The sequence below is a fragment of the Cyclopterus lumpus genome, chromosome 17 (assembly GCF_009769545.1).
Source record: "Cyclopterus lumpus isolate fCycLum1 chromosome 17, fCycLum1.pri, whole genome shotgun sequence".
Taxonomy (NCBI): Eukaryota; Metazoa; Chordata; class Actinopteri; order Perciformes; family Cyclopteridae; genus Cyclopterus; species Cyclopterus lumpus.
Genome location: NC_046982.1, coordinates 2,136,143 through 2,163,296, shown reverse-complemented (window position 1 = coordinate 2,163,296; position 27,154 = coordinate 2,136,143). Strand labels below are relative to the sequence as shown.

The following is a 27,154-nucleotide window of genomic DNA, read 5'->3' as shown; positions in this document are numbered from 1 at the left end:
GGGGAGAGGGCCAGAGAAAACTACGGTGTCCGACATTGTCTTGGCATAAGCACACACCGATTCCACATTAATTTTAGTGACCTCCGACCGCCGCAGTCGGGAGTCATTACCGCCGCCGGCTCTGGGGGAGGGGGGCTAACTAGCGTAACTGTCTGAGCTTCGATGGTGCGGAGCCGTGCATCTAACCCACTTAGAACTGCCTCCAACCTAGCAAATGAACTACACTTGTTGCATGTACCGTTATCATTAAGGGAGGCAGAAGAATAGCTATACATGAGACACTCTGAGCATGAGACACTCTGAGCAAGAGGGACCTCTGCTTCTAAACATGCTATTGGATCCATTGTTCCCGTTCCTTTTCTAAATCCACTTTGATATTTCGACCCACGATTCCTAGATTCCAAATAATATATTAGCCTTTCTGTGATCATTCGCTCCATGATTTTACATATGTGGGAAGTCAATGCTATTGGTCTATAGTTTGATGAATTAGTGGGATCTTTTCCTGGTTTCCTGATGGGTACTATAACTGCTTATTTCCAAAGTCCAGGTAATTTTCCTTGCTGCCAAATTGTATTATACAATTGCAATATCACCTATAATGCTAAATCAGACAGATGGTTCAACATGAATAGCACAGTGGTCACCAACCTTTCTAAGCCCAATATCCCTGACCTCTGCCTTGGTGACAGGCAAGATCTACCTATTGAGGTATTGAAAGAAAAACACTGTCCAGGCTGGGCTTTTTATTTGGCCTAATTATAATTGAATGAAATCAAACACTTTGGTCCAGCTTTCAAATTGATGTGACCAAGAACACACTAAATGACTTAATTTCAGTGCAACATAAAAATTAAATTATTTGTTAACTGCACACAATATGAAGAAGAAAAAACACATTTGTAATGAGCAGGTGGGATGAACTACCAATATTAATGTTGTATTTATCAACTGAAGTTACAAACTGACAACATGCTCAGTTAGTTACTAATGTAAGTTCAGTTCAGCTGTGTCCCATCACAATGCCATAAGAAGTCATGTGACTCAAGTCAGTGTGATGTCTGTGACTGAACACTGACTTGAACGTCACTGGTGCTTCACATGACTGTGAGCTTGTAGTTGGGCTCATAAGCACAGACAGCCAGTCTGATGCAGTCTGTGAGCCGGCTCCTGGATTTTAATTTGGTGAACTCCACTTACGCGGTTTTCGCGACAAATATGGGATTCATGAAAGTTTTTCTGATCTGGGCTTCGTTCTGAACTTAGCTTTTGTTTTGAAGGGCAACAGCAGAAAAGCCGATCTCACGGAGGTAGGACATGGTGAGTCACCAAGAATCTTGTCCGCAGCGCAGGCGCAAGCGTAACTTGTTAAGGCCGTGACCTATACACAAAGGTACAGGCATTTCACCATGTATTTATTGATGACTTAGTTTTATGTCTGTGTCCTTTTCAACTTGTGTAATATGTGAAGTTCTCAATAAAGGTCTTTCTGCATGTCCCCCTGCGCCCCACCTGTAGCACCATGGCGGACTACGTTCCCCTCATTGGGGGAGCGCAGCTGAGAATACTTCGGCTGTGGAAGAACCCATTTTATTTTGGAGAGCGACTGGTCGATCGCGATCAACTTTTTATTTCTATTAGTATTAATTGCATCTTCCGTCTCGTCTTTCTTTCAATCATTTTATTTTAAGTTTTTACAAGTTACACATTACCTCACATTACTAGAAAACAACAACAAATAAATACAAATTACTTAACCAACTATACAAACAATCAGACAAGGACAGACAAATACGGACATAAATCGAACATAATCATCATAAATCATCATCTTCCATATTGAACCTATTATAACAATTGTATTATATCATTCTTACCACCATTTTATTTTCAATTCATCCTGGCTACTTGTCGAATGTCCCCCCTGGGAAGATTATGTACAACATGCTCGCAACACAGGAAGCCAGACACATCGACAACCAATGCTAAAAAGAAAAAAGGGTACAACAGAATTACAGAACAGGAAACCCCCTATTATATCCTTCAAAACCATTATCATAATAAACAAAATATTGCTGACCCATTCCTTCACAGAGTCACTTGGGTCCCAAGGTTGCAAAGCCTCTCCGTATGGTTTCGGCATAGTCCTCGCCAATAAAATCCAAAAAAGGGTTCCAGACGGAAAAAAAACTCTTCATGTCTCCTTGAAGAACATATGTGAGTCTTTCCAATGGCAGGAGTTGTAGGACATTGTGAAGCCAACTAGAGACAGATGGTGTGGTACTGTCTAGCCAATGCTGTAGGATGGATAATCGAGCGCAGTACCATAGAAGACTGAGGATTCTCTTATGTCTGTTTAATACAGGTGAGGCAGTGTGTAGGCCTAGGATACAAGAGAGGATTGAGCTCAATAGGACATTTTATTATAGACGATATTTGCTTCCCAATTTCAACCCAAAATGTATTAATATCCGGACTGAGCCAGATTAAGTGCACATAATTGCCAACATGCTGCTTGCACCTTAAACATACACCAGAACAGTCTTTGTCATATTTGCTCCAAATTATTTATAATTTTAAACTGAATTTCTTGGGATTTGTAACTACTTCATATTCTTTTGCTATTTAACATGATTGTTTTCCATTGGTGATCAGTAATTGTAGTTGTAAGATCCCATTCCCATGATTGTCTGCTGCTGTGAGTGCTTAACTTACTTAAAGAGAGCAGTTTATAATAAATATAGCTTGTTTTTTTCCTCTTCAGCTGGCAAACTTGGTGAATCAATGATTCAATCAGCTCTGGTCCATGACCTTCTTTGTATTGTGGTACCAAGTTTAAGAAACTACAAATTTGTAAAAATCGGAAAAACTGTGTTTTGGGTAGCCCATACTCATCCTAAAGCTGATTAAAAGACTTTATGGTACCACTTTCATAGAAGTTGTTTATCACTTAGATTCCATGTGTGTTCCATTCTTTAAAACCAGGGTCAATACAGGAAGGAATAAAATTGGGGTTATTAACAATCTGTGCATTAAAAGAATATTTTTTATTGATAGAAAACACCTTCTTTACCCTAATCCATGTGCTTAGAATGTTACTCACAATAAAGTTGTCACTAGTGTCTAGTGTTTGTTTAACATTATTTTAGAAAGGTGCACTTGATAATGAATTGCATGTATATATATATATATATATATATATATATATATATATATATATATACACACACACACACATATACATACATAAGGGGGCCTTACACAAGATAAAGTTGTAATTTGTACAACTTTTAATTCATACTTTATCAACTCAGTTGAGGTTTTAATTCAAAGCTCCAGTATTGGTAAACTTGATCCTATACCAGTAAATGAAGATCAACCATGCTTCTCTATTCAAGATGTCACTGAATCTACTGTCACCAGAGTTCTAGGCTCACTCAAGATCTCAAGGGCCAAAGATGTTTATGGAATTGACAATATTTTTCTAAAGAAACACAAAGGCACACTCGCTCACCCAATCACAAACATTGTGAATAATTCTCTCAGGCAATGTGTGTTCCCAAAAAGATGGAAATCAGCCATAGTAACACCCATTTTTAAGTCAGGAGATTCAACCGATGTCTCCATTTATCGGCCGATCAGTATTCTTCCTGCTGTTTCCAAAATTGCTGAGAAATATGTTGCAGAGCAACTTACTAAACATCTCAACAGCTCTCCATATCAGCTCCATCCTATGCAGTTTCGTTACAGGGCCAATCATTCGACTGAAACAGCCAACTGCTTTCTCTTAGAGAAAGTGAAACTTAAAATGGATAAAGGGGGGGTAGTAGCAGCGGTTTTTGATACAGTTAATCACAATGTCCTGCTTAATAAATTGTAAAGTTTTAACTTTTCCTGAGAGTCTCTTACCCTGCTGAAATCCTACCTTGAAGGAAGAACACAGTGTGTCAGAGTGGGTGATGTTTCATCATCTACTCTAAGATCTACTGTGGGAGTACCCCAGGGTTCTATTTTGGGACCCCTTTTATTCAGTTTATACATTAATGATTTGCCGGATGTCTGCGATGGGTGTGATATTCAAATGTATGCTGACGATACAGTGATTTATGTGCATGCAAAGAACAAAGAACAAGCTGCACTTAAACTCACGTCCACAATGAATAATGTAACTAAATGGCTTGCAAATTCCTGCCTTCATCTGAATGTTAAAAAGACTGTTTGTATGTTCTTCACAAAGAGGGCTTGCAAAGTGTCACCGGAGCCAGACGTCTATGTTGCTGGTGAGAGGCTACAGGTAGTGTCAGATTTGAAATATTTAGGTACTTTTATTGATTCTAATCTCTGTTTTAAAAAACAGGTAAACCATGTGACAACGGTCTTGACATTTAATCTCATGAATTTGCGATATATAAGACACTGTTTAACCATGCGGGCTGCAAAATTGTATTTTAATGCAATGATTGTCCCCCATCTGACCTACTGCTTAACCAGCTGGCTACAAGCCAACAGCACAACATTAAAATCTATTCACATTTTCCATAAGCAAGCCATAAAAATACTTTAGTTGGGAGAACATCATTAAATTCACTAATGTGTGTCTGGTTTTTAAAATTTTAAATGGTATGGCTCCGCCCCCGCTTAGTGCATTTGTTAAACAAAGGAGTCAAAGCAGCAGACTTACTAGATCTGCTACAAGAGGTGATGTGTCATTTCATATAGGTCAAGCTCGTTTAGCAAATCTACATTCTCTGTGAAGGCAAGTCACTCATGGAATGCTCTGCCACCACACATACGTGCACAAAACACGTACAAAACGTTCCAGCATAACCTGAAGGAATGGCTTGTTGCCAATCAGGTGTGCAATCATTGATATGCTCTCTGTCCTGATGCTTGTTTCGCCTATATGTGCATTTGTTTTTTATGTGTATGTTGTATTGTAGCTGGGTTGGTTCTGCCTGTCAGTTTGTCTATGAATTTTATTTCCATTTTATTTTGAGATTTTGTTATTTTAGGCTGCCTTACAAACATCTGGCCAGGGACAGCAGATGGAAATTAACCTCTCTGGCTAACTCTGGCTCACTTACAGTCCTATTGTTGATTAGTGTGCATTGTCCCTGCAAAATAAATGAATAAAATGAAAATTAAATATATACATATACATACACATACACATATATATATATATACACATACACATATATATATATATATATATACATATATACACATATATATATACACATATATACACATATATATATACACACACATATATATATGTGTATATATATACACACATTATATGTGTATATATATACACACATATATATATATATATATATATATATGTGTGTATATATATATATATATATACATACACACACATACATACATACATATACATATATATATATATATATATACACACACACACAAACACGCATACATATCTACACACAGAAAATTCATGTGAATGAAAAAAAATGAAAATAGAAAGGGATGGGTATAATAAGGAGGTGCAATAGTCTACTTATCCATACATTTGTTGGTCAGCATATGGGTTAAGATCAATGTTGAGAGCAACGTCTCTCCATCTCCTTCAGCATCCTTAAGGTTACGTAGCAGTCGCGGCTTTTCTTCTCCACAATTGCCGCGAAGGACAGAGGGATAGCGAGTAGTCCATGTTCATATCCCAAAGTTTTCTTTTGATCGGTTCAAATTCACCCCGCTGCTTTACGAGCTCGGCACTGTAGTCGGGGTAGAAGTGAATCTTCGTCTTGTTGATGAGAAGCTCGCCCTTTTGTCTGGAAAGGTGAAGAATTTTAACTTTGTCCTGGAAACTCAGGAATCTCACCAACATTGGCCTTGGATTAGTTGAGCTTGTACTGTCGTTTCTCTGTGTGGGGCTGCGGTGAGCTCTCTCAATTACCGGAGGATGAGGAAAGTGTTCCTGACCAAAGCGGTGGAGGATCAGCTGCTGCACAAACCCAATGATATCCTGGCCTTCGGCTTTCTCTGGAACTTTAACAATATGGATGTTGGAACGTCTGCTGTACTTCTCCATTGAGTCCGCCTTTTGTTTCAGGAAGCCGTTTTTTTTTTCGAAGTGATTGATGCACGTTTTTAAGTCCTCAATGTTGTCTTCGTTGCAGCTGACTCTTTGTTGTATTTCCATAATTTAGTCACCCAACATTTCCAGCTTGATGTTTACCTCTGCCGTGTTAATGGTTTTAGTGGAAGCATCAAGCCGCGATAATAAGTCTGTTTAGTATTGGATGATTGCGTGCATTAGCAACTGAAGGGAGATTTGACTTTGGTATGCCATAGTTTCGATTTAGATTACGGAGATTTCACAGGATAGACGGATAATTACATTTGTTCAGGAGATTAGAGGTGATACATCCGTTAGGTATATATTTTTGTCGGCTACCTTAGGGATTATATTAACAAACTGACTCAACCCATGCAATGCAACTCACACACCTGCAATCATGCTGCTCCTACTATTCATGGAGAGTGGGTTTCAATTCGCACTGTGGCCAGAAACACAAAATGGCCACCGTCTCTTCTTCCATTTCCAACAAATCTATATATGCTTCCCTTGCTATATCTTCCATTTGAACCCTCCTCTGACATATTACCAGAACTATGAACCTCAATCAGCACTTTAGCTAACATTTCTGCCTTTGCTTCGTCACTGTTAGCCACCACTCCGCCATTTTCCAATACTGGATACCCCCACTCTCGTTTCCCTTCCCTCATTTTCTTTACCATTCCCCAAACTTGATTAATTGAAGTGTTTCTCCCTATTGTGCTACAAAAAGATCTCTAACACTTCTTTTGAGTATCTTTGATAGTTTTCTGTACCACTGCTTGCATTCCCTTGTACCCTATTCAATTTTTTAAATTGAGGGAGTTTTTCAAAACCTTAAAACGCCTTATTCCATTTCTTTATTACCTCACTGCACTCATCATTCCACCATGGAACTCACTTCCGCCTCTGTACCAGATTTCTAGAGATGGGCAAATGATACCAGAGCTCCGAAGCTTGAGTCAGTCTACTGAACCGCCGTGTCAACTCCAAGTGTCGGAGCTTGTATCAAATGACAATGGTCACGTGAATGATGACGTCCGAAGCTTCGAACGTCACTGGTGCTTCACGAAGCATTTCATTGGTTTGACACATTGGACAGTTTGAACGTTTTGGTGCCTAATGCTGCGTTCACACCAAAAGCGTTACGTATATAACTCTGCTCCATACTGAGTGTCAATCAACAATGTGGGGTTTTAGAGAGGAGATTGATAGAGAGAATTCTGAGTTATGGCGAGTATTGGAGGAAAACTGCATTCACTAGTATCTGTTGGCATAAACCTTTAAGGCGTTCATAATATACAAAATAAGTCCATATTGCAAGTGTTCCTCTCTCTAGTGGGTAACACATATGCATGTTAAACTTTTCCGTTCTGAGTGGGCTGGATCGAATCCCATCACGAACACGTTGTTTCATATGATTGACCAGCATTTAGTTGTATTGCAATGTAAAAAACATCGATAACGGTTATATATAACATCAAATCTGTGAATGAACACGCAGCTTTAATTGCCTTTTACTGCAGAAATGTGAGATTGAAATATTAAGGTGTTGTGCTACTGCTTCGACGCACCGTTAAACAACTGCTTTAATTTCAGTCTGCCACCAGATGTCGCTGTTGTTCTTCAAAGAAAAGCCCCGGTACAAATAGGAGGAAAGCCTCAATGCTTCACAAGGCTTCATCTGCCCATCCCTACAGATTTCCTTAAAATTGTCCGATTGGCAGCTCCAATTATTGCTTCTCTCACATTTTCATTAAATATTTCTATATCCTGTTTTCTATCTACATCTTTAAACCTTGATTCACTAATGTCTCTAAATGTATCCTATTGAGCCTGGTAGTTGTTTTCATCCTGTCTGCCTGTTTTACTAACTCTCATGTCATTCCAGATCCTGCTTCACACCTGGTCATCTCTCATTCCCTTCACCTGGTCCTCATGCCCGTCTCACCTGCAGCCCATTCCCTCGTTAGTCCCTCACTACTTAGGTCCCCTCACTTGTCCTCTGCCAAATTGCCTTGTGTTCTTTTGACCAAGCTCTCCAGCGGTCTGTAGTGTGTTTCCCTGTTTCTGTCTGTCTGTCGTTCTGTTCTGTTCTGTTCTGTTCTGTCTGTTCTGTTTGTCTGTTCCTGCCAGTACTCCAGTAAAGGACTGTTATTTGTTACCGCTGTCTGGGGAGTCGTGCTTTGGGTCCCTGGTTATCGCCCCGTGACAATTTCAGAATTGAACTTAACGATTAGGACTGATGTAAAACAGTAGGTGGCGTTTTGAGCCATTTTCAACCAGAGTATTTTTAATGTCAACACCAGCATGTTGTTTAATTTGTGTTTCATCACAGTATCACATGAAATTTAGTTTATAGCTTAAAAGATCTGTTTACTTTATAACCTGCTGTTGTCAGAAACACACCTGTATGAGAGTGATCACTTACTCTGAGGAAACTTTGGACGGTTGTCATTGACGTCAGTGAGGGTGATGTTGACAGTAGTAGATCCAGACAGTCCTCCGACTGAGCCTGCCATGTCTTTGGCCTGGATCACCACAGCATAGTGGTCCCTGGTCTCACGGTCCATATTGGACATCGCAGTATGGATGATACCTGAGGTAGAGAGAGAGACGTACCTATTGGAGTTCCAAGTGAAAGACACTGTTTGCTTACAGTGCTTAGTTAAAGGATTTTAAATGACTGCATTAGTTTACTCAGTCAGCAACTACAGTATGCAATCTGGTTGTGGTTGTGTGCAGTTTAATACATTAGTATGACTGATTTAAAATGATGATGAAACTAACTATTGGTCATAATAAAATAGTCAGTTAACTATTATCAGGGTTCAACGTGAATGTTCTCTTTTTTTTTTTCTTAAACAAAATCTACTTACCTGAAGTCATCTTTTACTTGCTCTTAATGTTAGTTATCAAAGAACAACAAAAAACTAAATTTGTGTATATTTTGAATCTTTATTTAAGTCAATTAATCTCCAGATTTTTGCCAGCAACGTAATCACTGTTTCAAGGATAATAACCTCCCTAGCGTTCCTGTAAAATTCACGAAAAACGCCTATCCAGACGTACCCAAAGTAAATTGAAAGCTGTAGGAGAACCATTTGGAGTAAATGCAGGTTTTGGTCTCTTTTGAAAGGTAACATTTTCCCCGCAACAGTCAGCATCACTTTAAGTGCTGCTGACATTGAGTAATATAAGTTGGCACACACAAGTAGAAGGTTTTCTATTTCCGTCTGAATATTTTTTGTGAAATAGATGCCCGCAGATGATTATAGCTGGTACTTATGGTCTTGAAAACACAATGGGTGCATAGCATAAAGCCTTACCTAGTCCAAGTATAAAGTAGATTAGAATTTCACAGAAAATGAAGATTTTACAAATTTTTTACTACGGGTATGTTTAGGCGTTTTCCAATAAAGGACATTTGGAGACTCCAATTTAGGCCCTAATGAAAGGTGAAACAGAGGTATCATATACACATTCACTATTGCTGACACAAAGGAACTGAAGCATAAACAGTGTTTTTCCCCCGAATTGAAACCAAATTGTGTGCACAATGGATTAAAATCTACAGGTTATCATTACACAGTGAAATTACGGGTTTATGCACACAACTGGCACCCTAAGGCGGGACATAGTGGTTTTCGGCTTTTCATTGGCTATTCGAATCCAGCGTCATTTGACAAATCCGGCTCAGTAGGCGCACACAATAGACGAAAGAAGAGGGTCAGCCCTCTTCTTCTACACTGACTCTGGTTGGCTAATGTGGGTTTAGAAGAGGATATCTTGCTCCTATTGGCCTAAATGTTGAGTTCAACGGACAGTTTCATACCCGGGTTTTAACGGTGCTCGTAAGAGAACGGATTTTACAGCTAAATTTCTGAAATATTTTGTCATATCTGCCGGCTGATTTGAAATGATGCAACACCAGTTTGTCATTGGTGAGTCGGCTTGATTTTAAAAACGTTTGTTTGTTGTATATAATAAATAAATAAAAAAATTAACTGAATTGTTGTCTGACAAAGACGTTGAGTGTAGCTGATGTGGTGGTCCGATCTTGAAACGGAGTGGATAGTTAGAATCACAAGAATTGTAGGTTTCCAGAAACATACAACACTAGTAGCTGCTAATTATAAATAGATGGACAGTGAACGGTACGATCTGCAGCGCACAGTTGGCTGGCCCGCCCACGGCCCAGCGGAACGTTAAGATGCTGCTTGTACTTGGTTCATAAACCCTTTCTTTACCTGATTCCATTTTCTGGTGAGTGCCTGAGCACAAGATTGCTCCTTCCTTGCCTATTTCCATCTTCAGAAATGTTTAGTGAGGGTTTGATTCTAGATTTACTGTATGCAATGTAATTTTACTATGAGTGGGCCCAGAAACAACACGTTGTTACCGTCAGATGAGTTATAATTTTAACTATGACTAAGATGGATGTTTTTGTATGTATGTATGTATGTATATATATATATATATATACATATACGTATATGTGTATATATATATATATGTATATACATATACGTATATATATATGTATATATATAATGTATGTATATACATAATAAATATAACAATATTTTCTTTAGCTCATGTTTAAGTACATTGATTTTTGATACCATTGTTTGTTTATTATATTTAGATACCTTTAGTTTTTCAGATTTTATTTGATTAACATCTACTTTTTATACCTAAATCTTAATCTTAACCTGCTGAATGTGTTCACAATAAATGTTCAATAGAGAGATAAGAGAGAAAAAAACGCCAACCGCCGTAAAAGAAGAAGAGAGAAAAATATCAGTATACCGCATGAGATAGCAATTTTGCGCCGGTTCACGCTAGCTGAAGTATTTCTGCAGAATGCCGTCTACGTCCAGCACAACTTAACCAGGTAAGACTGTATGTTCAGTGCGTTAGCTAACTGGCTAGTCAGAGACTGTCGATCCTGGCTCCCCGGGTCACGTCGCCGCCCCAGCAGACTCCGTTTCCTCCTGTCCCGTTGCCGCCCCGGCAGACTCAGTTTCCTCCTGTCCCGTTGCTGCCCCGGCAGACTTCGTTTCCTTTTGTCCCGTTGCCGCCCCGGCCGAATTCAGTTCCCCCTGTCCCGTCGCCGCCCCGGCAGACTCCGTTTTCTCCTGTCCCATTGCCGCCCGGCCTGGTGGCCGTCCTTCAGCCCGTCCGTCCGCCTGGTGGCCGTCCTTCAGCTTGTCCTCCGGAGTCCGCCGGAAGTGTTTCCTGTTTTATTTTGAAGTCCTTGTATCTTGTGTCCTCTTTTTCCCTCCACTTCCTGTCCCTGTGATTGTCTGCCCTGTCCCTGATTGTTTCCTCCTGTGTCCAGCTTTTTAAAAGCAACAATAGGTGGGAATGGGCATGAGAATTTGGCTTTACTGCGATTACTGCCATTGATGATAGGTAATCTTGTGCCAGAGAATGAAGCCTCTTGGGAGATCTTGATGGACCTGAAAGGGATCGTTGAGTTGGTTGTATCAGCAGACTTATCAGATGCCAGCTTGAGTTTCCTTGATAGGAAGATTGCTGACCATAGGGAATTACTCAGAGACCTTCCCTGACCTGAGATTACGACCAAAAAACCACTTTGTGGAGCACTATCCGCAGTTGATCCAATGTTTTGGGCCGTTAGTAGACCTATGGACCATGAGATTTGAGGCTAAGCACAGCTTCTTCAAAAAGGTTGTGCATGATGTCCGTAACTTCAAAAATATTCTACTCACCCTAGCAACCAAGCACCAGCTGTTAGGTGAGCCATCAGCAGTCTGATGGCTCACCTAAGTGGTCCAAGCCTCTTTCCACCTTCCTTGTCAGTGCAGAACATCAAAACAGTCAGCACATCAAGTTTAGACATCCCACAGAGGAATGCAGTGAAAAAAAGATACCCACACCTGGAAATTCTGTCTCTTGCTGCAGATGTACATCTGCATGGAACCCACTTCAGCAATGCAGTGGTTTACCAGAGTTCTTTTAAATTAATAAAAAAAAGTAATGGCCTGTGCTATGTATTCTGTTGTGACCTTGCTCTAATGTACATGTTATTCTTTTGCAGATCATGTTGCTACGTGTCTTTGTGTCCCATGATAACATCAGGAGAGTGGATATTTCAGAAAACCTGTCTTCAGTTGAGCAATTAAAAGAAATTCTTCAAGAAAGGCTCCAACTTAAAGGGGACTTTTTTATTCAGTTTGAGGACCCTGATTTTGGAAACGAACTTTGTAATTTAACAGACATTAAAGAGCTTCCTCAAGACAGAGCTGTGCTGAGGATTCTGTGGAAATCATCAGGACAACCACAAGAAGCAGCTTCTCTATCCTTAACCTCCTCCCTCTCTATGCTGGAATCTGATAGCATCTCATCATCTCCATCCACCAGTACAAGCAAGGGTACATCAGTACAACTTATGCACCGCGAGAATGCCGAGCAGTGGCCATCTCCATTCCCAATTCCAGTATTTTCTTATGATGTTGAACTGAGGCTATCAAAAGGGAATGAGTTGTTCAAGGAAAGTGGAGCACTTCTCACTCCACCAAGGGAAATGAGAATGGACATCTTGGACAACATAGCTAAGGCTGTTTTTTCCATCAAGGCTTACGCAAAAAGTCAGGAAATTGAATCAGTGGCTGCTGCTCTAATTGAGAAGCACCCATGTCTTAAGGACCCAGGAGTGGGAACAGGCTGCCATGGGTGGGTCATGAGTATTAAATATAAGCTTGGTAACTATCGTCAAAAACTATGGATGGCAGGCTGTAATGAAGTCGACATAAACCAGAAAAGAGACAGAGGGGAACAGGCAAATAAAGAAAGCAAAAAGATGTAAGGGTGAACTTTCTTCCAGACAATCCAGTAGGGCAGACTAATGACTCTCTAGAAAGTTAAAGAAATGCATTGCAGGAAGAAACTAAGAAAAGACATCCCAACAACGCTCTCATTGACTCCAAAATGAAAGTGACTTTTTCTCTGCGGAGGAAGGAAATAGTGGATGAAGAACCACTTGTTGCCGATGTCATGGAGAGGTGGCCTGGGTTGTTTTTGCAAGAACAGGTTGGTATTTTTTTTTTGTGTTAACAACATATTTTGCCAAATGTTCTCCCTTCTTTTGAAAGAACCAACAACAAAGGTTTGGATCAATTGTATATAACATGTACATGAAAACTGTCACCTTTCTTAGATCTGTGCAGAATTCTTCAGACTTACACAACTGGACCTGAAGAAGACCTTCCTGTCATCATTGGATGCACACGCATCGCAACTTATTAAGCTGTACAGATCACATTTTCCAACCAGCTTATGAAGCCAGCAGACGCACCATAGAAACAATTTTTCTGTCCGAAACCCTATTTTTTTGCTGTAGAATCACTGCAAACTTTTTTAAATTTTTCTCTTGCCATGGGCTATCTATAGATGCATATCTGCTTAGGATCACTTGTGAGATTTTATTCCCCTTTTTTAATTTGAAAAACATGACAAACTATAGTGTGTAATGCTTTTTAAGAAGGTTTAATTAAATAGTAGTAAGGCCATTGAAATTTCAGAGTTGCACCGTATAACTAAATATTAAAGGCCTATATGGTGTTTTATCACATTGTATTGGGGCAAGAAAATATCAGTCCCAGTTGTTGTGCTAATGTTTCACAATCCCTGTTCTACACTATGCTTTTGGAGCTGGGAAATATATTAAAATCCATTATATTTTTGCACTCTGAATGGCTTTCGTCTCAACTATGCAAACCATAACATTGGAGCAGAGCATTTACTATCAGATGACCCCTTTTAATATTTCAGAGTTTGTCTTACAATATATATAAATACATGTTAATGTAAACAGGTGTATTGTATTGTTAGGCTTAACTGACATTTCAAATTGGGGATTTCAGAGATGAAAAGCAAGAGAGCGTTATTGTTTTCACACTTAAGCTATGTCCAAAAACATGGTGCCCATATGTACAGTAGGAACATATGGGTTCATTTAGTTAGTGAATATAGCCGACCTGAAATGCATGCTACCATGCTGGAAGCATTTTGCCAAATTTATGACTGATGTCCTTGCCCACAGAAAGTGTACAGCTCTGCGAGGTCTACCTTTCGTTGTGAAGGAGAAGCCGGACGGCTTGCTGAAGACATGTCTGGTAAGACTAATTTGTCATTAAGGTTGCACATTCAGCAAGAACACACTAATGCAAATGTTCATCAAACCCTCATTTCTACTTCACTGTTACTTTGTTGATCCATCTAAATATTTTGATAAGTGTAACTTTATAGTTTTTAATTTTATGTGATATCGCCAATACTGGCAATATTACTGTAATGCCAATCATTTTGTAACAGCAATTCTCCTTCAAATTTACTGGTAACATTTATAATTCCAAGCCCAAATTGGTCATGGGTTTTGATGATGCATGTACAAATTTTGTCAGTATTTTAATTATAAAGTTATTCTCTGTCAGTACATTTTCAAAGTCAAAATACATTTTTGTTGAGCTAATCTTTTTGAGAAAATACAACAACAAAAAAACCCTACACACCATTAGCACCCTTTGCCGCTAAAAGTCTTTAGGGTGAGAATCTGGCAGATTTGGAATGATATTGTCCATTGTTTAATGGCAGATTTGCTCCAGTTCAGGTTTTTGTCACTTATTGAATTAAAGGGAGCCTGTACCGTGAGAGCAAATGTTTCCCTGTATTTTGCTCAATTTATTTATTTAATTTAACAGACTATGAAGATTTAAATACTATAATACTAATGTGTAGGAGGGGACTCTTGTATGAAAGTGGTATATTTTAGTTTTTAAAATCTGCATAAAAAATTATTTTGACTTTTAAATTGTATTGTTACAGAATGTGAAGAAAAAAAATTAAAACTTAAAAGAGGGGGTGAATATTTATTATAGTCTCTGTATGCTTGTTTTTGTGTAGAATACAGACCCGGAGGAATCTTATGTGAAAGGACTTGAACTGGGAATACTCAGTTGTTGAAGATGACGTTGGGACGGTCCGCTCAAGTCCAACAACACTAAGCATTGCCCTGATTATTGAGGAACGGATTGTCCTGGATGATATATGCAACACCCCAACTGCATTTGCCCTTTTGTTTGGGCTCATCTATGCTCTCAACCTGGAGTATCCGAAGGACTTGAGGTACACTTTCGAAGTAATTCAAAAGTTGTTCATGAACCTTGGTACCCAGTGCTCTGCCTGGGTTCAGGCCTTAAAAAACAGTTTGCTCAAGTAGCCTGCCATATTTAAACCCCGCCTATGGTCTTGGCTGGATTTTGAGGGGGGTAAGAGTTCCAAAAAGTTTCTGAAGGCCAATGTACAGGTTGCAGTTGTCTTGTTACAGACAATACGTTGTATATATGTTCCATCATATACCATGTTCCAAAGCTTATTTCAAGGCCTTGATTTTGTATTCACAAAACTGAAGTTTTTTTTTTTCTTTATGCATTTGGATTTTTAAGGATGTTGACCCTCTGCAGTCTATGTTCAAGTGTTGACACCTGGATATCATATATGCAAACAAATGTTTACTTATTGTTAATAAACATTTTGTGTTTTGAAGAAGTTCTTTTTCTTTAACTGTTGACTTTTCCAAAGAAAACTGTACATTTTTAATTAATTTAAATGAAGGCAACGTTGCAAAGAATTTTGAGTGTACTCAACTAATGGGCAGTGCAATTTAGTAACAACACATTTTAAGTTTAAAGTAAGTTCTCTCAAAAGTTCTCTCTTAAAGTAAGTTAAACTTAAAATGTTGAGTCAACTTAAAAAAGTGAGCTGCAAAGCCTTTTTGAGTTCACTCAACTAAGGACTAATGTGTTGTGTCAACTTGTGATAAGAAGTTAACTCAAAGTGATATCTTAAGTTTGTCAAACGTAACATTACTATTCAGACCTACTTATGTATTTAAGTTAACACTACTTTTGCATACGTAACTAATATTGCATTTGATAGTTACATCTTCAGAACACTTAAAATATTAAATTGGAGATTGGGTTGTCATATTTAGTTTGACTGTTAAAAATAAATTACAGTGAATAATTGGAGTAAACGTGGTGACTTCATCAAGTTCGCTGCTGTTCCAATTGCAGAAAGACCGTCCTCTGGAGTCTGGACTCCAGAGTCCGAACTCCCAAGTCCAAACTCCAAAAGTACCCAAGTCTGTACTCTGCATACTTGGTATTGAGAAACGGCCTGTGTGTCTCCAGCCCCCCCACCCTGCACTCTCTTATGCTACGTTCACACCAAATGCGTTGCAAATTTTTTGCGCGAGTATCCCATGCAAAGTCAATGCACAGACGTGAATGGTTGCGAATGACGCAAATTTGCGGCGGGTGGCGAATGACACGAATCTCGCGTTGCAAAAGCCAATCAGCGTTGAGATGCTCCGCCCGTAATCAATGTCCTGCCGTTGGTGACACAGAAAGCGGCAGTCATCCAGACAGATGATGTTATGTTATGAACCAAATACGAGGGCGTCTGATGTTCCGACGTTTGTGATATTTCCACAACAAGTATAGAGTAGAAATATTGGTTATTTCTTTCATGGTGGATGGCGGAAATTCTAACTGTTTTCACGGAGACAAGCCACAGAGATAAGCCACGCCCCCTTTTAGGCATGAATGGTTGCGAATGACGTGAATAAACACAACTTGTCGGGCGAGTAAACTGCCGCGAGTAAAGCGTTGATAATATTCGCAACACTTTCCTTTTGGTGTGAATGCAGCATAAGTGTGTCTCCATCCCCCCCCCCCCCCCCCCTGATCTCTGCTTATGTCCCCCCACCCTGCGCTCTCTGTGTCTCCACCCCCTCTGTCTGTATTTTCCCCCTCTGCATATGTCTCCCCCCCCACCCTGAAAGCATCATTAGCTAGTTTATGGCAGTGCATGTGAATGGTGATCCCTATCCTCCTCTGTTTGAACTTCATCTGGGCTGCAATTAAAATGTATTTAAATTAAACTTAGAAGCATTTCTACCTGTCTTGTGGTCAACAGAGAAGTAGGGCTGTTCCTCCAGGATGCTGTAAACTATCTTGGCGCTGCTCCCGTAAGTCGGATCATCTGCATCTGAGGCTGGCACTTGCAAAACTGACGTTCCTGCACAGAGAAGGGAACATGTGATCAAATGGTGATTAGGCACAAGCATCGACCACCACAAAGCAGTAAAGAGAGGAAAAGTTGGTGACTACTGACAAAAAGAAATGCCTACATCTTTAGTACTTTCATTAACATAATATATTTGAGAGAAAGTTACTTCTCGACCTTAGAACTATAAAAGGTGCATGGGGAATATATCTCACTGTTGCTATTTTGAGCGATGAATCAGCAACATATATATTATTACTTTATACATTTCAAATAAAATATTTATCTTTGAGTGCAAACAAAGGAAAGAGGAAAGTCCCCTGGATTAGCTATGAGAGCAGCAGAGCATGCGTTGTAGCACAAGAAAAGATATATTTGCATTTGCACTAACTAAACCTAAATAAAGTATGTGCAATGGCTGGAACATTCTGAGGAGTACACAGATGAGGACTGAAATCAGATGGAAAAGGAGAGATGTCTGATTTCTAGCTAACAAGATGGATGAACTGCTGCTCCTCAACAGAGAAAACACAGACTTTGGCAGATCCGTTGCTCTGTCACTGACACCTGTCTTGGGGAGCACATTCGGGACAGCTCACTACCTGCCGCACTTCCAACTCCTCCGAGCAGACCGCATAACGGCCCTATCAGGAAAAACAAGAGGCGGAACCTGCTTTTACATTAATGAAGATTGATGTAAAGATGCAGGAAGTACAACTTGCCTTTGGAGCTGCTGATTCTCTTCTACTCCATCATTCAGTCTGTTATTTACAGTTCCATCACTGTGTAGTGTTGTGTTTTTTTATGTTCATATAAATACGTTTGTATATACACATTTATATTTGTACATACTTTGTATCCTTGTTTTGTTTTGTTTGTTTATTTTTGCCTATTTATGTGGATATGGTTTGAGAACAATGGAATGCGTACGCATACATTGCCAATAGAGCTGATTCTGTTTCTGAAACATTACTGAAAAGAAAAGCAACGGGCAAAATGTTTAACGCAAGGATTCAAAACAGCAGTCCACAAACCAATGGGTGACATCACAGTGAAAACATCCACTTCTTATAAACACTCTATGGCCAGTGCCTGTCTTGGGGCGGAGTTGTGCTCTTACACACTGACTCAGGCTCAGTACAGTGTGAGACACGCATGATAACGCTCAATATAATCCAATAATGTCCTTAAAGGGGAGGTAATGATATGACAGTTAATCACTAAACTTATTGCTAAGAAATTCTAATGTACTTTAAAGTTGTTGTAGACTGTCGGTCTGAGGCTGTAGCCCCCATGACCTGGCCCATCCCCCTCCCTCACAGCAAAATCGGTAGTGTTACTTAGTGTTAAATTTCCAGTGAAAAATATTTGCAGTTGATCAGTGTTGTTTTCTGTGTTCATTAAGCACTTGCAGTGTTGAAATCGCTTTGGGGGCTGAGTTATTTCGGCGAGTTAACGCAAAGCACTCCTGACTGAGTTATCTACACATTTTCGCGGTCTTTCTTCAACTGACGGTGCCAGTCGAGAGAAGTCGGTGTCCGGAAGATTATTTCAATTCAGGAGGTAAGAACGAAATATAACGTTATTTACTTATGCATGCTGTTTATCTTTAGCCTTATATACAATTATGTGTTGATGTCAAGTGTGGTGCAATGTGTTTTATTTGTCATTGAGCCTGGTGGCTAATAGCTATCTAGCTAGCAAGTAGTTAACTATTTATTTAAGGGGCATTTTCTCTGATAGGATTGTCAAATATATTGTTCGCTAGGTGTGTTTCAATGTTATTTGGATGCCCAACGTTAAATGGTTTGCTATGCGAAAGTTAATAATTGTCAACTAGTTAGGTTAGCTAATTAAAGTTGTAACTAATATGGTTAGCTCATATAATGCTAATATTTAAAAATGTTAGCTAACTTTATCTAACATCAAAACGTTCTGAGATGATAAATAAGTAACTGGTCCAGCATATTTCACAACAGGCCAAAACAATAATTGGCCTTTTTGCATTTTTAGAAAATGTATGTGACAATATTTTGCAACCATCCAACATGACACGACAGAAAGGCTCGTGCCACAGCAGTCTCGGCGGTTAATGGGTTTGTGTCACTGCGGTCTCGAGCACTGCTCATGTTGCGGGACTGCCCTCTCGAGCACGATATTATTTAACGTTACTGGCTTCTTGGCACTGCGGTCTCGAGCGCTGCTAGTTTGTGCCTCGGTACTGCGGTCTCGACCACTCGCGGACTTAATAGTTTCACGGCACTACGGTCACGAGGGTTACTGCTTTCGCGGCATCTTTGTCTCGAGCGCTTCCGCACTTGTTCCTTCACCTTCTAGCGTTCGTTCCTTCACCGTCTTTATCGCAACACGGGGCCCCCGTGCACGCAGAAGCTAGCACGCTAGCTTTTAACGTGTTAAACACAGCGTCCAATGTCTATGTGCGCGAGCGTGTGCTAAACAGCTAGTTACACTGACAGTAGAGGACAGCAGCAGCTTGTGACTCATTGATACCCAAAACGGTAATTATAGACCTGTGTAGTTTAATTTACAACATGAGACTATATATACCTTTATAGCCTGTAACTGACCACTTGTTTCACTTGAGATATGTTTAATAACTCCTTGCCTCGAGAAAGTTGAACAGCTAGTTTTTTTCCACCATTGGCAGTTTCTGCAAGATATCATGCTGCTGAAGGTGAAGTACCACAGTACAAAGAAGTACATCAGACTACAGCAAGAGTTCACATACTTGGATTTCATCAGTGCCGGTGAGTAACATCTCCTGTATGCACATTGTTTAAGTGGCAGTTTTCTTCCAAGATATTTTCTGTGCTGTGCATTATTTATTTTACTTGGTGCTATTTGTCTTATGTCAGAAGAAGGCAGTATACTTCTTGCTGCAGGCACTTTTGGTTTATTTTGACATGCTAAATAGGAAGCATTGATAATTAATATTCGGATGTTACCTTGTGATTTTCTTGGTTGCTTGGCTAAAAATGTTAAGTGTTGCCACAACTGGAAAATAGTGTGTCCGCAATTGCAGCTCTAAACATTAGTAGCCGACTGAGGGTGCTTTTTAGTTTATAACTTGCTTATAAAAGTTACTATTTTGTCTTTTACACTGTCATGTTGGTAATGGCTAAATTGCAACATCATACTGCTGCTGTTAACAAATCAAAGTGTGCAATTCAGATACGTTGTTCAGTTGGTTGATCAGTCAGCCGTTATATGCAGTTAAAACCTGTTTGTTTTCTTTATCTGTATCTGTAGTGAAAAACAAGTTTGGGCTTCATGATGTAGCTGAACTTCACATTTTTGATGAAGCTGACATAGAAGTGGAGGAAGACATCCTTCTTGAACTAATAGAGTCCAATCCAGACTTATGTCTGACAGTGCGTGACAACATTTCAGATGAAGGTAGGTTTCATTACTAAATGTGTTGAAATTAATGCTCAGAGTTTATCTGCTTTGAATCCCTTTTATGTCCCTGACTGTGACTACAGTAACAAAGAAACAACATGTCAGCAAAAGACAGATCAGCATCCAATTAGCATTTATTTATTTATTTTCTTCTTCAGATCATTCAACACCATCTTCCCTCACGGAATCCATGTCACATACTTCAAGTGACAATGACCTCTACAGTCAAAGACAAATGGGGATTTTGACAGGCAGAAATATATCCACCTCTGACATCATGAACAGGTCTACCACAGAGTATTCTGATTCAGAGGATGCAAAAGAGGTACATGAGAGCAGTAGATGTCAGTTATAGTTTTTACTCAAAAGATTTCAAGAAAATTGTTACACTGAATTAAGCTTCTTTCCAGTATAAGGACATTTAGACTGGTGAATGCCAAATTGACAAAGTAAAGTAATTTAGTACAGTACAAATCCACACAGGGTTTAACTGTTGTGTAGCTTTCTATTATGTAACTCTTCTTTCCATACATATTTATTGAATTAGGTTATCGGGTTATGAGCCTTTCCTTTAGTACTGTAGACTATATTGCTTACTTTGGCTTTAACATGGCCTACGTATCACAGAACATTGTTGCTTCATTACCAGATTTCTTTATTTTGTAAACCTTCGTTGGGTGCAAGGAATTCCTTTTAACCTTCGTCTGAACAGACCAATTTGTGTCTATTTTGTTTTAAATTATTTTGATCCCAGAAGACTGAATTGTACATTAAAAACATTTATTTTATGTGAGTAGATGGTAGAAAATGCCTTGCTTACAAAGCCTGGAGGTGAGGACGTCCTTGAAGAGTACAAGTCCGAAAATTCATTGAAGCACCGCACCCGTAGACAGCTTGTCAACATATTGGCTAGCCATATGACTGAAATGCATGGGTAAGTGTTTCTTTAACAAATTGTAAAATTCTAAACCATTTCAGACTAAAAGATTTATATTAAGAAGGAATTTTATTTATTTTCAGAATGCATGGTATATAATTAACAAAGGTGAGGCCCTATAGTCATTAGTGAGGCATTCTAATTTAATGTTTTATTTTCATTTTTACTCTAAAGGAGGATTCCTTCCCGTAAACAGAAGGAGAAGTTTGCCCTGGGAATCATTACACTCTTTCCTTCGCTAAAGGATCCCTTTTCTCCAAATGGCTATGTAAGTAGTACTTCCAGAATACAGACCAAACTTACAGGCTAGAGTTTTGGGGTTTTCTTCAAAATAATAGAATGGATATACAAATAAACCACAGAAAGTATTCTATATATTTGATTGACATTGTTAAGCAATTCATTCACAATCCCATAATTGCCTTTTCAATGAGATCAATGAGTGACCTTTGTAATTATATATATTTAAAATAACTTAACAGGAGCACTTCTATGATGGGGAAAAAGGCACAGGATATTTAGCATGGCGCCTCAAGACCATCTCGAGGAATAAATATCAACGGCCAGGCAAGGCAGAGCGCATCGGGCCTCAAGCACAGGGACCAAACCGCCGGAGATCAGCAGCCACAGTGTCTCAGCAGCTTGATGGAGATGCTTATAGGGAGGCTATATCATTTCTTGTTCACTCTCCTGATAAAACAAGTGTGTTTGAGAAGATGAAGATGACCTTACAACATCGCCAGGACCTAGTCCATGACCCGCAGAGAACCACAGATGTCTTAAAAACATTTCCCCGTTTTTTAGATGTCAAAGGACTAGTGAGTTGTGCATGTCTTTTATTTCTTAATTTAGTTGGACATTAGAAATTAACAGTGCCAGTGATGTAAAAAAAATAATAATATGGTTTTGCATCAATGTATGATCAACAGCTGAATCAAGACTTCCTGCTGCTGTTTGGTGCTGAAACAGCTGCCAAGATGCTTGAGAAGTGGGATACAGCATTCAAGCCCAAGGTTATCAAAGAGGCCAAACACCTGACTCAGACAGCTGAACTGTGCCGACTTCTGACGGCGGCTGAAAACCTTGCAGAGAACGATCACAGCAGTAAGTTACATAAAATGCATGGTTTATAGTCCAAATGGCTGGTGATATTATCTGTGTGCATTCCAGTACATACTAATGACTTTTTTTGTCTTTTTGCTCCTGGTAGACTGGGACAGTGACATGGCATCTCTGCTGCTCCTGCTCCATCTCTTGCCACCCACAGCTGGACGGAAGAGGACCAAAATAAGTCCCAGTGATGCAGCGGGCAAAATGTTGCACTTTCACAAGGTACGTAGGTCTCATCTGATCCCACAAGCCAGTTTTTCAGTTTCATTAACTCAATTAAACACAAGAGACATGAGTTTGCAAAAAAAGAAACATAACTAATCTGAATGTCTCAATGTTGCAAACTTCACAACAATTCCTAAACATTAAGGACTCTCTGCACACACACACACACATACACACACACACACACACACACACACACAGACAGTAGCAACTCAACTCTTCTCTTATTGACCCAAGTATGCAGTGATCATTTGAAAACTTGCTAATTCTTCCTTTTACTATGCTGCTTTGAAGTGATAATTCAGATTCTTACACATGCTTAACTAGGAGTTAAGCATGCGTAAAGTTTACGTTTGTGAGACAAGGGGCTAGATGACTGGTCAAACTGGTGGATATATTAAACTGTCAAGGAACAGCAAGTACCAATGTGTGGCTGATAATTTGAACTGCCACTCTAAGGTGTTTGTTCTGTTTTTTTAAGTCATGCTGCAGCATCGTTGAACACCTGCAGGGCAGAGTGGCTGAACAACCATACATCCTTGCTGTTGGCCGAACCCAAAACCAAATTGATGCCTTCTACATCGTAGTGGACAAACAGCTCATCCCGTGCAAAGCCACCAGCTCGTTGGGTGCTTTTGATGAACTGTTTAAATCCCACTATGTGTTCAACCTGTCCTATGATGAAACCCTTGTCCCACTCTTCACCTTCGTGCAGACAACTGTCTACAACATCGATATTGCAACAACAGATGAGTCTCCAAGAGTCCGTGAGTTAAGAGCAAAAGTCTTAAACTAGGTTTAAAAAGATGTTAAAGTGTTTCATTTGTCAAGCTGTCCATGCGGCCTGCCAGGACTTGATAACCCATTTAAGAATTGATCACAGTTTCTATCCTAGCACCAGGTTTAAGTTGGTATGTGCACAAGGTCGTTGTAGGCGTCAGTTTTCAACATTTTGTGGCTTAAAAAAACATTTAATTCGAGTTCATGAGAGGGATTTTAGTCAAAGTGGTGATGCAGCTAACTCAGAGCCATTTCAAGCAGATTTTCTCAGTCAGCAAAATACTACAGAAGCTGTTGTAACAAGTGCCACACAGAGCTCAGAGGCTGTGTGTTCCGAGGACAACGCATCAGGCCTTTACAGAGAAAATACAAACAATATTTGCGCGTCAATTATTGCTAAACTCCAAGGAAGTGGTATGGCAAATAGTTTGGTTTCAACAATTGTTGGCGATTTGGAAGAACTTGCTACTGGACTGCACTCCCAAATCAAGCATGATATACTGTCTGCTGTGCCTAAAGATGAGCTTGTAAGATCTACATTAGAAGAAGGTCTTAAGAATTTTGAAAACCCATTTGTTAACTTTAATACTGAAACTAAAAGAATGAAATATTTCAATGACAAATGGGGGGTTGTGGAGCCAGTAGAAGTAATGTTGGGAGTTCGATTTGATACCAGGCGAAACAAAATAACCAGTACTTATGACCAAGTCCCAGTGAAAGACACCTTTGTATACATTCCAATTTTGGAAACAATCAAATTTATGTGCCGCAATTCTGATATTTGCAAACTGCTTGGGGATCCTTGTGTGTCAATAACTGACAGATATGAAGACTTCTGCAATGGAAGTTACTTTAAGACACATGCATTGTTCTCTAAACACTCAAATTCTTTACAAATTCAGCTGTACTATGATGACTTTGAAACTGCTAACCCACTTGGTTCAAAACGTGGCGTTCACAAAATAGGTGCTCTCTATTTTGTCCTCAGAAATCTTCCGCCAAAGTTGAACTCTGCTTTGATAAACATTCATTTGGTTGCACTGTTTCATACTGAAGATGTGAAAAAATATGGCTTTGATCCTATTCTGCAGCCTCTGATTGATGACATCAAAACACTTGAGAGTCATGGCCTTGATTTGCCTTTCTCCGCTGAAAAGGTCCGTGGCACTATATGTCAGATAACTGGGGATAATTTAGGGATGCACGCAATTCTGGGTTTTACAGAGTGTTTTAGTGGTCATTATTTCTGTCGTTTGTGTTTGATTGAAAAAGCTGATGCACAGAATGTTTACAATGAGGATGACCCCAAGATAATCTTGCGTGGAAAAGAGCTTTTTGAAATGCACTGCAATGACTTACAATCAGACCCACAGAAGTTATCCGTGTTTGGTTTAAAGAGAAATTCAACTCTTAACAGCCTGCAGTTCTTTCATGTTTGCCACAATTTTTCTTTGGACATAATGCATGACATTCTTGAAGGGGTGGCTCAGTATGAGATGAAGTTATTGTTAAACTATCTCTCAGAAAACGTTTTATCAAAACAAAATATGTTCTCTAGGATTTATGCTTTTGACTATGGGTACTTGGAGCGCAAAAATCGCCCTACAAGGGTTAACTTGGACGGTAGTGGCAATAACATAGGACTCAATTCTGCTCAGTCTCTTTGTCTTGTCAGAAACATTCCTTTGCTTTTTGGTGACATTGTGCCAGAAGGAGACCAAAACTGGACTTTGCTGCTGCTTTTACTGCAGATAATCAACATCACATTTTCTCCATCTGTTACACTCGGCATGACTGTACATTTAAAGCACCTAATAATGGAACACCATGAATTGTTCAAACTGTTGTATCCACATAGGAACCTGATCCCTAAACATCACTTTATGATACATTACCCAGCTTGTATGAGAAAAATCGGACCTCTGATACACATGTGGAGCATGAGATTCGAAGCAAAACACAAGGCCTTTAAAAACACTCTAAAAAACTTCAAGAATATAACAAAATCTCTTGCAAAAAAACATCAAATGTCCATAGGATATCATTGGGAGACATCACCTTTAAACCACATTGAATATGGACCTTTGAAATCATTTGTAGACCATAGTGACATGTTTGCTCGAGATCTGCATGCTGCTGTACCCAATGACCTCTTCTCTACCAACTGGGTTAAAATCAGTGGGACAGAGTACAGGACAGGACTAATCATCTGCAGTGAGATTGATCATGATATGCCTGGGTTTTGCAGAATAAAGAAGATCGTTTTAGTCGACAGTGTTATCTACTTTGAAGTGAACAAGATTGTGGTTGACCATTTTAGTGAGCATTTCCATGCCTACCAAGTGTGTGAAAGTGATGAGAAAGCTGTAATCAAAGCAGACAGTCTTGTAATATACAAGCCCTTTGACCTACAAAGTGCTTATGGTAAAGGTGAGAGCCTATATATTGTTATTTTCTTTGTAAATGTGCATTCGGTATGTAGTTAAGTTGTGCCCATGGTGCTTGGTATACATTTTCTGAATAAATGGAAACATTTGTTGTATGATTTGTTGTATTTGTTCACTGCTACTTCACATTTTAACTAATCTAAACACAAATACACGTTAGTTTAAAAAATACACTTTCATGTGTCATAAGACAACACCGTGAGTGTTGGATATTAACACTTTTAGTGAAAAGAAACAACACAATTTAGTGTAAAAAATACACTTTCATGTGTCATAAGACAACACCGTGAGTGTTGGATATTAACACTTTTAGTGAAAAGAAACAACACAATTTAGTGTAAAAAATACACTTTCATGTGTCATAATACAACACCGTGAGTGTTAGATATTTAACACTATGAAAGAGTTAACATAGTAACACTATCCAAAGTGTAAATGTAACTCTGAACCCGAGTGGATTATATAAACACTGACATAGTGTTAATTTTAACACTATACGAGTTAATTTCACACTTCCGATTTTACTGTGCTCAAACACCGCCGTTCCCAGCCAAGCTCAGTCTCTTTTTAAGAGCAGCTAGAGAGAAGATGCATGAGTGCCACAGTGCTCTTAACTAGTTAATTGTCAAAGTGCAGCACATCCTCTCAACATTGGAAACATAAAAATGTAGGTAATGACAGTGTGTATTGAGCTTTTTAATACATGGTTGTTTAGAATTAAGGGGAGCAGCTGTATTGTTTAAGTCATTTTGAAGGTGGTAGTCCCATCACTCTAATCTACACACATTTACAATAATTGTTTCTTTGCTGTAGAGATGACCAAGGCTCTAATGTCCAATTACAGCCCTCCCTGAAGGAACACCCTCAGTGACACATTGAGTCCTGCCTGGTATAATATCCAAAAGGCCAATGTTATTGCAGAGCTGAAATATGTGCCAGAGTTTGCCTTTACATGTGATAGATGAACCAGCTTGAGCCAGAACCACTACCTCACGGTTACATAAACCATGGCAGTGTGAAACAAAGTCCTTTAAACAAAGCTGTTTA

General features: G+C 39.3%; 2 protein-coding genes across 2 annotated transcripts in view; one reads left to right on the top strand and one right to left on the bottom strand.

The window, feature by feature from the left end:
* LOC117746270 (cadherin-18-like) overlaps positions 1 to 17,195 on the bottom strand; it is a 55,365-nt gene extending 38,170 nt beyond the window's left edge. Inside the window, exons 1-2 of the mRNA XM_034555308.1 lie at positions 17,081 to 17,195; positions 8,523 to 8,690 (exon numbers count right to left, since the gene is read on the bottom strand). Coding sequence (XP_034411199.1) covers positions 8,523 to 8,673 — 151 coding nt within the window. The 5' untranslated portion in view covers positions 8,674 to 8,690; positions 17,081 to 17,195. The remainder of the gene's footprint in view (positions 1 to 8,522; positions 8,691 to 17,080) is intronic.
* A 2,676-nt stretch (positions 17,196 to 19,871) lies between these two features.
* On the top strand, positions 19,872 to 23,676 carry LOC117746269. Its single transcript, XM_034555307.1, has 8 exons — positions 19,872 to 19,956; positions 20,459 to 20,605; positions 20,767 to 20,933; positions 21,406 to 21,542; positions 21,720 to 21,813; positions 22,475 to 22,649; positions 22,813 to 22,877; positions 23,362 to 23,676. Exons 1-8 carry the CDS (start codon positions 19,872 to 19,874, stop codon positions 23,674 to 23,676), a joined length of 1,185 nt encoding a protein of 394 aa, XP_034411198.1.
* The last annotated feature ends 3,478 nt before the right edge of the window (positions 23,677 to 27,154 follow it).